The 14,829-nt window shown below is 51.0% G+C and overlaps 5 protein-coding genes across 5 annotated transcripts; 3 read left to right on the plus strand and 2 right to left on the minus strand.

Annotated features, from left to right (window-relative positions):
• Positions 1-470: 470 nt before the first annotated feature.
• COCMIDRAFT_21709 (uncharacterized protein) lies at positions 471-2,115 on the minus strand (the record flags this gene model as incomplete). The annotated part of the gene is made up of 5 exons (XM_007684465.1): positions 471-896; positions 960-1,351; positions 1,402-1,593; positions 1,667-1,928; positions 1,981-2,115. 5 exons carry the CDS (start codon positions 2,113-2,115, stop codon positions 471-473), a joined length of 1,407 nt encoding a protein of 468 aa, XP_007682655.1.
• Positions 2,116-6,031: 3,916 nt separating this feature from the next.
• Positions 6,032-6,485, plus strand: COCMIDRAFT_81284 (uncharacterized protein; the record flags this gene model as incomplete). Its single annotated transcript, XM_007684517.1, has 2 exons — positions 6,032-6,248; positions 6,328-6,485. 2 exons carry the CDS (start codon positions 6,032-6,034, stop codon positions 6,483-6,485), a joined length of 375 nt encoding a protein of 124 aa, XP_007682707.1.
• A 179-nt stretch (positions 6,486-6,664) lies between these two features.
• COCMIDRAFT_31897 (uncharacterized protein) lies at positions 6,665-11,428 on the minus strand (the record flags this gene model as incomplete). Its single annotated transcript, XM_007684486.1, has 3 exons — positions 6,665-10,969; positions 11,080-11,159; positions 11,215-11,428. 3 exons carry the CDS (start codon positions 11,426-11,428, stop codon positions 6,665-6,667), a joined length of 4,599 nt encoding a protein of 1,532 aa, XP_007682676.1.
• Positions 11,429-11,891: 463 nt separating this feature from the next.
• Positions 11,892-13,347, plus strand: COCMIDRAFT_81095 (glycosyltransferase family 4 protein; the record flags this gene model as incomplete). Its single annotated transcript, XM_007684518.1, has 2 exons — positions 11,892-12,060; positions 12,140-13,347. 2 exons carry the CDS (start codon positions 11,892-11,894, stop codon positions 13,345-13,347), a joined length of 1,377 nt encoding a protein of 458 aa, XP_007682708.1.
• Positions 13,348-13,715: 368 nt separating this feature from the next.
• On the plus strand, positions 13,716-14,711 carry COCMIDRAFT_80993 (uncharacterized protein; the record flags this gene model as incomplete). The annotated part of the gene is made up of 5 exons (XM_007684519.1): positions 13,716-13,794; positions 13,859-13,899; positions 13,963-14,223; positions 14,311-14,445; positions 14,493-14,711. 5 exons carry the CDS (start codon positions 13,716-13,718, stop codon positions 14,709-14,711), a joined length of 735 nt encoding a protein of 244 aa, XP_007682709.1.
• Positions 14,712-14,829: the final 118 nt, after the last annotated feature.

A 14,829-nucleotide genomic window follows, 5' to 3' on the forward strand; every position in this document is an offset into this window, starting at 1 on the left:
AAACTATAATCTCTATCTAAGGTCTATATAGCTTAACTATAATCTCTATTTAAAGACTTAATAGTCTAATATAACTATAACCTAAACTAATCTAGTCTAACTCTAATCTTATCTAAAGTCTATATAATCTAACTATAATCTATACCTATAGCCTATGCGACTATAACCTAACCTCTATATAAAACTATAGTTAGGGGTACCCGTTTACCAGCCTAATAGTACTAATGGGTGAAGCTAAGACTAGGTACGCGTAGTTACTATTTTACTAGTTTTAATAGATCTTAGAACTCTTTTTGTAAACAAGTGTCTTAGAAGGCTAGAGCTAATAGCAAATTATACTAGGTTAAATAAGATAACCGTTAAAAAGTATTTTTTAAAATTAACTCTCTATATTTGAATATATAGTTAGTCCTAGTATATAAAGATTAGTGTGTAACTATCTAATTATAATCTATGACTAGACATTTTTCTTAGTGGCCACCGCTCGAGTTGGAGTTATCCGCGCATGACCAAGGTTTGGTGCCGCCATTCTTATTGTACGAGTCGATGATGCCGACAAGCGAACCATAGGTACCACCAATAAGGAGAAACGTGCCAGACACAATGACGAAGATGGACCATGCAACCATGCCCTTCCATCTCCAATCGCGGTTTGACCGATGCCAATTGTCGTACAGCCACATGCAGCCCATGGGCTGGAAACTCATTAGAGTGCCAAGCAGAGCGCCGACGAGTGAGACAAGACCACCAAAGACTGGAATTGCCGATGCAATGATGTAGGCAGTCAGGGAGACGGCGCCAGTGTAGCTGAACCAGGTGATCCAGTGCTTAGCGGTGGGGCGGCTGAGATGCTTCGTTCCACGCAGGGTGCGGATGAAGAAGTACTTGGCGACGAGCTGTGTGAGGTCAGTACACGGTCTGCAACAAACAGCAAAGAGAAGAAAGATGACGGAACTTACGTGAATGACGAGGACGACGGAGGCAAGTAGACCCGGAAGCGCAAGCCCATAACACACCTTCTTCATCAAGACACCTGCGGATCCTAGCGCAGGCGATGCAACGTAAGATCCGCAGTAATAGTACACAACAACGCCGATGGCGATGTAGATGGAGGTCATGACGAACTGGCACAGCGACAGGGCCTTGAAGTAGTCCTTGTGGTCCTTCATCTCGGACACGACGTTGAAGTAGGCAGGAATGCCGCAGAAGGCGAAGACGATGCTGGATAGAGCAGCCGCAGCCTCAGCGAAGGTGGGCGACTTGAAGAGTTCAAAATCAGACTGCCAGGGGCCGAATTGAGGCGCCGCAGAGGGGCGATCCTGGATGCTGACGGCAACGGTGAGGGTGATGACTGTGGCGGTTAGGGCACATTGTTTGATGCAGAAGTGCGGGAGTGCTCACTAGCTGACATGATACCAGCAAGACCAATCCATGCAATCCAAGAGAGCTTTCCCAAGGTCTTGATTGAAGCAAGTGCAAACCCCACAAAGCAGGCCACAGCCACGAAGACAGCAGTACACGTGCCATGATCAGACAGCGAGTTCAATCCGATGGAAATGCCCAGCATACCGGAGCCAGCAACGCACGTCCACACTGTTCTCGTCAGTCCACATGGTCAACTCTGGGGTTCTGGAGAACCATGTTTTCATAAGGTAAGGGGACCCACATAAAGCGAAAGCCAGACCGAGCACCTCTCGGCCTGCGCGCCCAAACAGCTTCTGCCCCACATCCTCGATACCGTATGTTTCGGGGTGACGCATCTTGAATGTGCCGACCATGTAGCCAGACCATAGCGTGATCAAGCCAATGGCCAGCAGCGAAATGATGCCCGGGATGAGACCTAGGGCATCAAAGGCGGCGGGGATAGACAGCACACCGAGACCGATCTGTGTCTTCATCATAATGATGGACGACCCCCACCAGCTGACCTGCTGGGCGTCAGTATATGCATTGAGGAAGAGTGACAAGATGGAAACATACGCTGCGGTAGTTGGGTCCTCCTTCGACGACCTCACCAAAGACGGCATCAGTCTGACCCTGGGCGTTGGTGTCCTCGGCCTTGAGTTGGCTGCCGTACTCGGTATCGTCGGCCTTGTTGTCGTTGAAGAAGCCCATGTTGTTCTGTTGCGTGATCCGGGGTATCAAGGGAAGATGGCACGCGAGGATGAGGACTGCCTTGAAGGACGACGGTACGCACTTTATGCAGAAATGGTCGGCCCGACCGACATCGGCTGGCACAGACCTAGGAACGATGTGGAGGTGGCCCACGGCGCGCCTGCGCGCGTTGTTTCCCCAGGTACGTAAGTCCCGTTGCGGTTGTGGCAACTGGCGATGGATGGTCAAGACTGGCGAATGAGGTGGGGGCCGCGAAAGACCGAGACAAGTGGGCCTGGAGCCGCATTGAGCCGCAAAAATTTGGTGCAGGCACTAGGAGAGCTAGGAGAGCGAGGTTTTGCCGGACTAGGCCTAACACGGTAGATTGAGTCCATTTTTTTCGCATCGTCGAAGGTTGCCACTGTCAAGCGCCCGAGAATCGCATGTTGAGCGCGTTCGAGAGCACTCTGGGGGAGCACACGACGTGTTGGCATGTCCAAGGGGCGTCGACGGGCTTCACCACAGAACCGGCCCACCACCACAGCTGGGTGCGACCACAACCATGACCACGACGATAACCGCGAGAGCCAGGACCAGAACAGGGACCAAGCATTGCGGACCAAGTGAAATAGACGCTTATCTTTTGTGGATTTCTGGGCTGACGTTGTGGGACGAGGGTCCATTCAGACTCGTTCAACAATGCCTTCTGAGATAGCGAATCAAGGGGAATACGTCATTCTTGTTGTATCATCAGAATGAATTGTGTCAAGGTTGGTAGAATGCGTGGGTGCGCGTAGAGATAGTAAAGATAAGTTGCGCGTATATATGAAGTTGGCATGGCGTCCAGACGGTGCAAGTAAGTACATGATGATGATGACGGCGATGTATTCTTTGGTAGATATGCCAAGTCGCACTAGTACCCAAGTACACCAGTACGCTCCAGACGGATTGGAAGTACACACACACACACACACACACACACACACACACACAGTAGGTAGTTGGGAATTCAGCGTCACGGGCGCCTTTGATGCGACGCGATATGGCTACATGTTGGGACTGCAAGGGGGGACGATTGGAAGAGGGTCGGGTGCTCGCATGGTATCTGCTAGGAATTGATTGTGATGGGCGTAGTACTGTACTTACTCTAGTGCTAGACGCGGAGAAGATTGCGAAACATGGAGACGGACGTCCGAGCGTATAGTAGTGTAGACAATACTCATGCTGGATGCGAGGGTAGGTGTATCGACGGGAGCTGGGAGGATGACTCGGGGAGAAATGCAGGTTGAGGTGGATGTGGATGTGGAGAAGACAAACAGGCCTTCTCCGCACTCAACTGCCTTCCTAATGGGTCAAGGGACAGGCAGCTGCGCAGCCAACGAGCACGCTGAGAAGGCCTTCTGGAAGCATGGCGAAGCATGGCCGAGGCGTGCGTGACGCCTGGGCTGACCCGGTGCAGCGGTTGCGGCCTGGGGCAGCTTTGCTGTTATGTAAAGAGTCGGACGATGCCGAGTTTGGCAGTCTGGGGACGCGACTTGTCGTTACGTAAAAATGGCCAAGCTGCATGTGCACTCCTCCCACTCGCCATGGGCCCCCCCAGCGGCTCAATCTGGGGCAGCTGTTGTCGTTAGCATTGGTGTTAGGTAACGTGTCGCGGTACGAGTGCTACTTGTACTAGCACTAGCGTGCAAAAACCCCAGTGGGTCCCCGACATACTTACCAGTAGCTGCTCCCATCTTGTTTTCCCCCCGCTTCTCCGCCGTCCACCCCTTCAGCCCGTCTTTTGATCTGATCCTGCTAACCCCCCCATCTACACCTAGCAGTCTTCTCTCCATGCGTGAACTTACTCCAAGGCGCCTGGCAAGATTGTCTGGCTGCATGCTTTGCCGTGAGCGGCTCCGCTATGGTAAACTTTTGTGACTGGCCGACCCGACGCCTTCGTCGGCGGATTCGGAGGGAATTTCGGCTTGGTCGACATTACGAATCTACATCCTATTCGGGAAGCATACAGGTCTATCCTCGCCGCATCCAAGGACAAACACAAAGCAGTATGCTTGGCAGCATATCGCTTTCCTACGGTTGAGTGAAATACTTCTACGGCTTGACAAACAATCCCAACCAGCGAGCCGTGTAATCAGGAAACTTGCAGCCAATGCAGCCAAAGAAAAAAAAACGCACACAACCAACATCAGAGGACCGAAACGTCTGGCAAAACCTTCCTACAAAAACTCTCTTTCCAACAACGTCGATAGGTACGCGGATATGCCCATGTAAATGGCTCAATCTTACAGCAGCAGCCGTACGAGATGATGGTCATGCTCAGTGCGCTGCTGAATGAGGTAATGCGACTGGAGGCCTATTTGCCCGTCACATTACGCAATAATGTCTGCGACACCATTGTCGGCAACCATGCTGTCAAGGCTCCTATATACATGGTGACTTCGTGTTGGAATCGTTTGCAAAAAGCTCAGTACTATTCAGAATCAGGCAAATAATCTCAGCCACCTTCACTGCCCACGTTATCTGTACAGACCAGTAATAGAGTTGTGTGCCATGTAGCTTGTTTCGGTTATCCCGGTGGCGGAGGTCCTCAGTTGACCAAGGAATCAAGCACATCAGCATCGAACCATGAACGCTATGCATGTCTAGAATACGTGGATGCGCCGCATAGTCATCAGTCATCCCGGCTCTTGCTTGGTTGCTGTTCACCCACCGTGTGGAAAATATCGTGGATTTTATCAACCGCCGTGTCGTGAAGCGTGTCCGCACACCTGTCTTGGCGTCACCTCCATCATGTCCCCTACATCCTCCGCTCGGAGCACCTTCAAATCTCTCTCCATTCCACAATTGAGGCCTGATAATAATTCGGCCCATGTTTCGTCCATGGAATCCTATGTATATGATTCAAGGCGCTCAGCGAGCGCGCATTTTGCCTCCTGTAGGCTCTACAGAGCTCATCTTTCAGCTTAGTGGGCTAGTTAGGCTCCTTCGACTCGTCGTTTTCGGGGATTTAGAGGAGATTACCAGTATAGTGTTTGTCACGTGACCAAGCGCTACCTCCAATACGAACATCTCAATCGTCCTGCCAAGGATACGCAGTCAATGAGCGCATAGATTCTTGTAGCCAATCACATCGTACATCTTGGTCCAGGAAACCTAGTATTTACCATGAACTTACTGAAATCAGAGCGTTGAACAAGAACCACAGAGACTTGCAATACGAGATGGGCCTAGCGGCGCCTAATCTTGTGCGTTCTATGCCGTGGCCGGCTAAACCGGCCTGGTTTCACCCTCAGGTTTTCCTACGTCTCAGGGATGGTCGATGCTCATGTTTGAGATCGCAGGAAGCGTTACAAATGCAGGGCAACAATGCATCGGTTCGACTGTCTATTCAGGTTTGACTAGTCTTGCACTAACGTGCTGTCAGTCCAACATTGAACCATAATAAGGTTTTGCATCCATCACGTATGTAGTAGTATGTACGTACTAATTCAGAACATCAACCTCAAAACACAACACGGATATTTCCCCATCACTAAGGCATATAACATGCCGTTCATCCGGCAATAGTTGTCGACACTTGCCTTGGCAACTACAATGCGCGCGCAACAAGCATCGTTTTGAGCGAGTGGCTCCGCGATTCAGTGGATCCCTCAGGGCCAAACGTTTTAGATGTGCATGATGCACTGCCTCAGGAACGACAGCCCTGAGAGCTGCATATCAACACACGACTAAGTATCGTCAATGCTGCCCGCCCTCGAACAGTATAAAGAGGCTAGAGACTCCTCTGTCCTACTGATTCTCAAGCCAGTCTTCCAAGTCAATCTTCAGATCTACATTTGTCTATTCTCTCCCGCTGTGCGGATTACTTTCTCTCTACAACACTTTCCAAAACACAAATCCATTAATAACACCCTAAACACCACACTTTGCCAAAATGCAGTTCTCCATCACCGCCCTTCTCTTTGGCCTCGTCGCCATCTCTTCTGCCGCCATTACCGATGTCGAGGGCGTCCGCAATACTCCCCGCAACGTCATCGAGACTCGCCAGGTACCTAACGGCCAGTGCTGTTTCCCCAACCAATCTTTGAAGCAGCAACCTTGCACCGTCAACGGTGCCGATGGCAAGTGCGTGCCTGGAGGTCCAGGCGCATGTAAGTAACCAAGAGCCTCAGCCGGCTCTTCTTCATCTTCTAATCATTAAGACAATAATACTAACTTGTTCTCTACTAGGCAATGGCGCCCTGAACTGTGTTTCAAACGACCAGTTGGTGTGCGACAACAACATTCCCGAGCGAGCTGGCGTCCTATGCCGCTTCCAGCTGCCCAATGGCAGAATCCAGGACGGTGCTAATCAGATTACCAGCTTGTCCCAGGCCAAGGTCAATTAAATGGAGAGATGTTGGTAGATAAATGTATGTCTGGAGTTGACCTGTAAATTCTTATAGCAAGTCTCAGCTTATAGACAATACCATCACAACTTGCGACTACCCTCCTTTGGCCCTTCACTTACAAGCTACTGAGCATTCCATGGCGGAAACATTCCGAGTACTGATACTCAGATACGTCACTATGTATACATATGAATCACCCCAGACCGATCGGCAGAAATGATGATTCCACATGGTTGTTCGATAAATGCCACGTCGAGAATGCAATCCATATGACTTTTCAAAAGGTGCTGCTGCTGCGAAGCAATTGCACTAGATCTCAATGGTTTCCCAGGCCCCTTCTTACTGGACGCATTTCCTTTACTGTCTCTTCCATTGCTGTTCTGAGTCATAGTCTGCTGCAGCCGCTCTGAGACTACGACCGTGTCTGGGCTTGGTTGAGAGACAACGTATTGCGGCTTTCCTTCATCAGCTTCCAGCCCGCTGACTATAAGTGAGCAGTCAGCGCGACTGGTATCCCAGTACCGAATTTTCCAGTCTGGACCTGCTGTGAGCAGGAATGTGTGTTTCAGGTCACCCTTGTCATCCGTCGTCTGTGTATGTACTGCAATGGCTCGAATGCCTCGATCTGCCGTGGAACTGGCGGTAGGCTCAACACTTGTAGCAAAGCGGCCAAGCATTCCGCCTGATCTCTCTTCGTCAAGATCCAATAATGTCATACTCCTGCTGCCGACATCTTTGCATAAGCCAGTACGATATACTTCCTTGCAAATATGCTTCTCAAAGTCCCAAACTGTTACTTCGGCTTGATCACTTCCACCAGCAATATATAGTCTGGTCTTTTTTGTCTTGGGCAGATATATTTGGTACAATCGGTAAATAGGCGATGCGCCGCGGCAGACCCAGGCCTTGAGACGCAGCGTGAACCGAAGATCCCAGAGATCGAGCACGCCGTGCGATGTTCCTAGCAGCAACCAGTGTGCCTTGCGATCGATGCAGAAGCAAGTTGGTGTTCCGTGGTCCAGCGGATTTTGGAGAGTGTAGAGCAGGTTCATAGTCCTCAGGTCGAGAGCAATAATCTTCGACGTATTGGTAGTCAAAAGCAGGATAGATCTACCGTCGCCATTGTAATGTTCCGACCAGACGGCAAAATCCCCCTTGACCAACTGGTATTCACGAAGCAATCGGGGTCGGCCAAATTTAGCGTTGCCATCATGATCCTGGAGATAGTCTATGCGCACCACATGGACACTTCCATCACTACCCGTCGCAACAAAGGAATATGTTTGCTCAACAAAGACAAGACTCGTGACTTTGACATCTTCCCCCAACCTGTATGTCTGTCGAGATCTACGCGTAATGTTGCGCTCGAGACGTGAGGCGTCCCAGATCTTCACAGTCCCATCATCAGATCCACTGATAAAAAAGCCTTGGTCAGGCGACACCAATAGGCGGGTCACTGCAGCAGTGTGCTCACCAAAACTTGCAATCAATGTACCTTCCGGTCGCCATGGAGTACCTATAGGCAATCGTTGCGCATCCTTGTGTTTGATTGGCTGCCGCTGAATGGGGGGCTGTATCCGGGGACCAAACTCAATCTCATCAGCTGGGAAGCGCTCAAGAAGCATGGAATCCAGCAACTTCAATATTGCTGGATCGTTCCCTGTGTAGTTGTGTGCGTTTCGGAAACGTATCTGTAGCGGACTTCGGTCGAGTCTGTCTACTGCAAGTGGTGATTTCGGCTGTCGGGATCGAGAGGACTCTCGTGCATGGAGTCCATCAACCTTTCCAAGAACATTCGCAGATGTTGTACCAATTTCTGCCAAAGCCTTGTTCTCTCCTTTTCCAAGAAGCCCTAATGCACTTTTGCGATGTCGAAGCCCGGTCGAGGGATCTGTAGATGTGATTGAGCCCGAGGGCGAGGAAGACATTCTCGAAACCTTTAGCGAATTCGTTCTCATTTCGGATCCAGAAGATGGCGAATGTTGATCGTTAGGGTTTGAATGTGTTTTTGGCCGAGAAGGAATTGTGATACCTCTCTCTTCGCGGACCAATCGCCCAGCTTGACTTTCGAAACGCGGCATCCGATCGTTTAGCCCATCGGCCTCTGTAGTTGATGCGTCTAAAAGGGCGTCCTTGATTGTGCGAGGTGGCAGCTGATCTTCTGGACCATACGCCTTTTTAGTGTGCTCCATAACCTGACGTACATCCTCATCGAACAGCACGGTCTGCGCCTTCACGCCAAGATCTTTCAGCGTCACGATGCTGTTGAATTTTGTCGTAGGTGTTGAAAGATTGTCACAGCGTCGGCGATGACTTACTCGCCAAATAAACTCTTTGAGTGCTACGAGCTTGAACTCCTCGTCAGCGTTCATTCCCGCGTTGCGAAGCTTTTGTAACCACAGCTCATCCTCCTCATTTTTGGGTAATCGTTGTAAAACCTTCTGATCAAGCTCCCGGCCAGAAACGGTGGGTAGACTATCATCCGATGATCCGAAAGTAAATGTTTGCTGATGTTTAGCAGTCAGCCAGAAGTGCCCTCTCTGAGCTTGCTGCGCCCAATTAGAAGCCATCTCCAATTGCAGACGGGACATTGGACTCTTCAATGACTCTAGAATGCGCAATTCTGAAAACTCTGCGGGAAGGACTTTGAGATACGGCCTGATGAGATTGACCAATATGCTGTGCGTATCAGCCGCCGATAAATATCTCGAAGCAGCAGAGATAAACTCAGCTGCCGCTTCCCGAATCCAGAGGTTTGGATGCATAGTCAGCCTCGCCAAAATATCCACTAGCTCCCATGTCTTAGAACGCTGAAGTAGACCAAGCTCCGCCATCGAGGACAGCGACCTGATGACTTTCTCTATCACGAATTCTTCCGGATCTGTCAATGCTTGAACCATCAGAGGTAGGATATAGCCTTCTAGGCTAGCGCCTCCCACAAAGACGGCAACGCCTACGATGCTTTCGAAGAATGCGCATTTGAGCATCCAATCTGGATCATTCAAATAGGTGTTCAGGTGACTAAGGACTACGTCATTTGCTCGGGGGCTACCGAAAAAGACACAGAGGTCGGAGACAGACCGGAGCATCGCTCGACGTACAGAAGCATTAGTGTCGGTGAGAAGAGACTTGGTGTGCTTCTCAAAAGCCTCGATTAAAATTCGGCGATCTGAATCGAACTGATTACGGGTTGTCGATGAAGACATGCCGTCTTCGGTTTCTGGATCGGCCGTAGCTAGAGAACCTTCTGCACGCAGTGCTTGGATCATATCAAGGTACTTTGCCGCAGTTGTTGCTAAAGTCCCGATGCAAAGTGCATATTGCATACGCACAAGGGATCCAGATTTACCAAAAGAATCTGGGAGATATGCTTCCAGCCTTGGAAGGACATATTCGGGAAAAATGTAAGCATTGATGGGCGAGACGACCTGTACCATGGCAAGAATCTGGGTCAGGGAGCGCAGCGCAGCAATTCTGACCTGCTCAGACCTGTCGGCTAGCAGTTGAGCTACGTAGGGTATGACACGGTCAAGCTTGGCTTCGTCCGTCAACCGTTCTGAAAAGGCCAGGAGAAGTTCCAAGCCTCGAACACGAGCTGAGGCTCTTGCAGTACCCCGTAAGCAAGATACGACGATAGTCAGAAAAATCAAGTTGCCATCATCAACAGCTAAGCTTCGTTCTGGCGAAGCCTGATGTTGATAGTTTGGAATGTTTACGAAGAGTGGAAAAAGTTTCGTATTTGGCCCTGGGGGTGAATACTCGGGCCTCCCTGGCTCTTTTCCTTCCTCATTTGATAGCAGATGAGAGATTTTGTCGTAATCACTGAAAATCCTGTCTATACGCTCGTCTGGCTCACCAAGATGTTCTGAGCCAGTCGTGACAGGTTTTCGACCGGAAGAAGGATCGGTAATGGAATACATATATTGTTGGAGGAAGCCGTAGAAATAGGTTGGGAAGACCTTGCCTTTCCAGTGTGTAAGGTAGTCCTCTGCGGTCATCCTGGAGTTGGGATCAATCTGAATCATGTGCAGCGTTAATTCGCGTATGTTCCTATCCTGGATCTTGCTGAGATGAGAGTGTTCAGGATTGTATTCGCCTTGTCGATACTTGAACAGCTGACTGAGGGAGAATATGGGTGCTTCAAGAAACAGTTCAGCAATGACGCAGCCTACGCTGAAAATGTCCATGGCCCAATTGACATCACCTTCACCCTCGGGTTGCTGCCCAGCAGCAAGGAATCTTTCAGGCGCCAGATAACAAGTCCGACGACCTGAGAGGTCGAAGTAGAAGGAGAAGTCAGCTGGATTATCTTCGGGCAAATGTGCTGGCTTGTAGGACGAGGAAAAGTCAGCTAGGTACAGCCAGTTCCAAGACGTAACCAGGACATTTTCAGTCTTGATATCACCGTGAAAGATGTTTCTGGCATGACAGTCCCTGACGGCACAGAGAAGCTGGAACGAGAGCCATTTCTTCTCAATTTCCTCCAGGAAAGGTCGTGTGCCATGGAAGAGTCAGCAAACTGCGGAGGTCATGGCTCATGGGCAAGTTACCTTAGTCGATCGTACAAAGAGCTATGGATGTATTGGCGAACCAGATAACCGCAAGATGCAGTCTCGATGACACGGTGATATGCCAGTGCATTTGGCACGTCGGCAAGTACTCTGCGCTCGTCTGAACCCTTGTTAGTTTGCTTGCCCATGGATGAGTAGTTGCGGAGACGACTCACGGAGCAGCCGTTTGACGTGGTCTTGAAAGTCGATATGAGCGTACGGCTTTGGAACGACTCGAGCCACGACAAGGCCGTCCTTATGTCGTGCCCTGACGGCTTTCATAAATCGGGCTGCACCCAACGACTTCTCATACTGGAGATCTGCGAGCTCCGGTACATCGATGTTAGCCGAGCCTGCCGAGAGCGTCGACAATGAGAATCCCTGCCCCATGATGGAGGGTAGTTCGGAGTTGTGGGGGAGTTGATGGGGTTATTGGTGTTGGTGGTAAGGGTGATGATGGTACTAGTAGGACTGTGTAGTGTACTATTACTACGGATGTGCTGCTGTGTTGCCTTGGGCACCGGCAGCATGCTGGAAGGCGCGAGTGAGGTGAAGTGGCGCTTCACCAGCAGTTGTGCGTGCAAGAATTCCAGAGAGTAGAACACATTGAGGAGTGCATGCGAGCGAGCGAGCGCATCTGTCTCGGGGCTGTAGCCGCAGAGGGTGGATAAGAGCGTCGCACATGATATGCGGCATGGGACATTGGCCTAGGTATTCCTGCTGCTACTACCACCAAAGCGGAAAGGCGCCTCCACCGCCGCCGCCACCGCCCCGACAGGTCATTTCTCCTCCCAAGTCACCAAAGTCACCCAAGTTACCACGTAAGTAGCGACGCACACATGTGCACGACAACATGGCAGAGGAGAAGCAGCACATTGTCTTCTTCCACCCAGATCTAGGCATTGGCGGAGCGGAGCGGCTGGTCATCGACGCCGTCGTGGGACTGCAGAACCGCGGCCACAAAGTCACCATCTTTACATCCCATTGCGACCCGCAACACTGCTTCGACGAGGCCCGCGACGGTAAGCCTCTACTACACCACCGTCGGCCACACTCCGCTCATGTACGGCCAAGCAGCTGAGACCTGACCCTGAAGCAAAGGAACCCTCGATGTGCGAGTGCGCGGCAACACCATCGTCCCCTCAGCCATCTGGGGCCGCTTCGCCATTCTCTGCGCCATCTTGCGCCAGGTGCACTTGATTATACACGTTGCCCTACTATCACACGAGCTACAGCAACTCACTCCGTCCGCTTTCTTCGTCGACCAGCTCAGCGCAGGAATTCCTCTGCTGCGGCTGCTGCTGCCCCACCCGCGCATCATCTTCTACTGCCACTTCCCCGACAAGCTGCTCGCCAAGAAAGGCGGCTTTTTGAAGACACTGTACCGCAGGCCCTTTGACTGGCTTGAGAGCTGGACCACGGGCTGTAGCGACACCATTGTCGTCAACAGCCACTTCACAAAGAGCATTTTCGCCGAGGCCTTTCCCAGTCTCAAGACCCGCGAGCCCGGTGTCGTATACCCATGCGTCGATATCAACGCCGGTCAGCCGGCGGGTCTTGTTGCGCCACTGTGGGAAGGCAAGAAGGTTCTGCTAAGCATCAACCGCTTTGAGAAGAAAAAGGACGTTGCACTTGCTATCCGAGCTTTCGCAGGGCTGTCGCCCGTGGAGCGCGAGCAGGCGCGGCTCGTCATTGCAGGTGGATATGATTCCCGAGTGTCCGAGAACGTCGCCACGTATACCGAGTTATGCAAACTAGCTGACTCTCTTCGACTGACGCATGCCACCGCCAAAACCGTCATTACCGCCCAGAGTATACCAGACGACATCGCAGTCGTCTTTCTTCACTCGGTCCCTGGCACTCTCAAGTCTGCGCTTCTGGCAACTGCACGTCTCCTTATCTACACACCTCTCCATGAGCATTTCGGCATTGTGCCACTCGAAGCCATGCTGGCCGAAACACCGGTCCTGGCAGCGAATGAGGGTGGGCCCACAGAAACAGTTGTGAGTGGACAGACCGGTTGGCTGAGGGACGTTAGAAAGGTGCAAGATTGGACAGAGGTTATGCGTGTTGCTTTGGAAGATGGCCCCGGCGAACAAAGGCTGAAAGAGATGGGCGCACGTGGGAGAGATAGGGTCATAGCAGAATTCTCAAAGGAGAAACTGGCTGAGCGCTTGGATACGGAAATTCAGGCCATGTTACAAAAGAACACGCGACCGGCACTGGTTCCTTTGTCTGCAGCTGTATTGGTGGTGGGTGTGATGGGCGCTCTCGCAGCTTTGGGAATAGTCTTTGTGCTTCAAAAATAGGCTCCATCAACCGCGATGCCATTTGTCATTAGGAGAAAACATATGATATTCCACCACTTGACCAAAACAATCAAATTTTTAACTCCCGAGTCTGTACTATTCAAGAGTTGTAAGTCCTTATTTAGCTTTTGTGTCGGGTATAGTAGAGTGGACAGTGGGCATGAGGAGGGGAGTAGGTGATTGCAACCATCAGGCGGGCGCCGCGCGCTAGTGGTAGCTCTTAGCGCGCTCCATGAATTTCCATTGAAGCTCCATTTCCACGACCAGCTTTCGCATCCCCGCACAGATTAGCACTCGACATTCTAAAACCGAGTCCGTGGGTGTCCTTCATACTGTATACATAGTCCACACGGTCACGAAACGCCAAAATGAGGCTAACAACGGACCTGATCAACAATTCTCTATCCTTCATCAACTGTCTCACCGAGCGTGAACTCGATCTACGAGGTGCGTTGGAAAGAACAGATACTGCACTTAAGAGCTGAGTTGATATCAAAACTATTACATCTAGGTCACAAGATATCTGCCATTGAAAACATGGGCGCAGCGCGAGTAAGTTGGTCTCATGTTTGTTTGTACAACGGCTCGAGAAGAAGATGCCAACATATGACCTAGGACAACGACGCCATAGACCTCACCGACAATGACATTGGTCAGCTTGGCAACTTTCCACTTCAGCCCCGCCTCCGTACTCTGCTCCTCGCCCAAAACCGAGTTTCCAACATCCAACCGAGCCTCTCGTCTAGCATACCAAACCTACGCACACTAGTTCTCACCAAGAACCGGATCGCAGAGCTGGCAGACCTCGATCCCTTGGCGGGCTTCAAGTCTCTCACATACTTGTCACTTATGGGCAACCCGGTCACCAGCAAAGAGGTATGTCGTGAGCACTCATGCTTTTCCTGCTTCTGTGCCTACACTAGTGCCAAGTGCTTTGGGCGTACAACCGCTAACTCGCAGTAGAATTACAGATATTGGGTCATCTGGCGCTGCCCAAGTGTGAGGTTCCTCGACTTCACCAAGGTCCGCGATGTTGAGCGGAAGAAGGCACAGGAGTTGTTTGGAAGTGCAGACGAACCGACTGAACTTGCGAACCAGGTGTGTTTGAATGATTCCAAGTACGAGTTACATACTGATACAGCTAGATTTCGAGCAATAAATCAAAAGGCTTCGTCGTTCCTACATTCGCAAACGGACCCGACTCGAGCAAAGAACGCATCTACACTGACGACGAAAGAAAGAGGATGCGTGCTGCTATTCTCAACGCAAGCAGCCTGGCAGAGATGGCGCAGCTGGAGAAAGATTTTGCAGAAGGACGGATACCAGCGCACATTCTTGAGGGCGGAGACCCAATGGAGACGTAGTTGGTACATGGCCAAGAGGCTGCACAAGCATGGAGAACGAGGTACATGTCCAAAAAGGCCTTTGAACTGCAACTATCGATGGGTTGCACACGCAAAGGGGTACAATAGGGAAGTGAGG

Source organism: Bipolaris oryzae (genome assembly GCF_000523455.1).
Source record: "Bipolaris oryzae ATCC 44560 unplaced genomic scaffold scaffold_3, whole genome shotgun sequence".
NCBI classification, from domain to species: domain Eukaryota; kingdom Fungi; phylum Ascomycota; class Dothideomycetes; order Pleosporales; family Pleosporaceae; genus Bipolaris; species Bipolaris oryzae.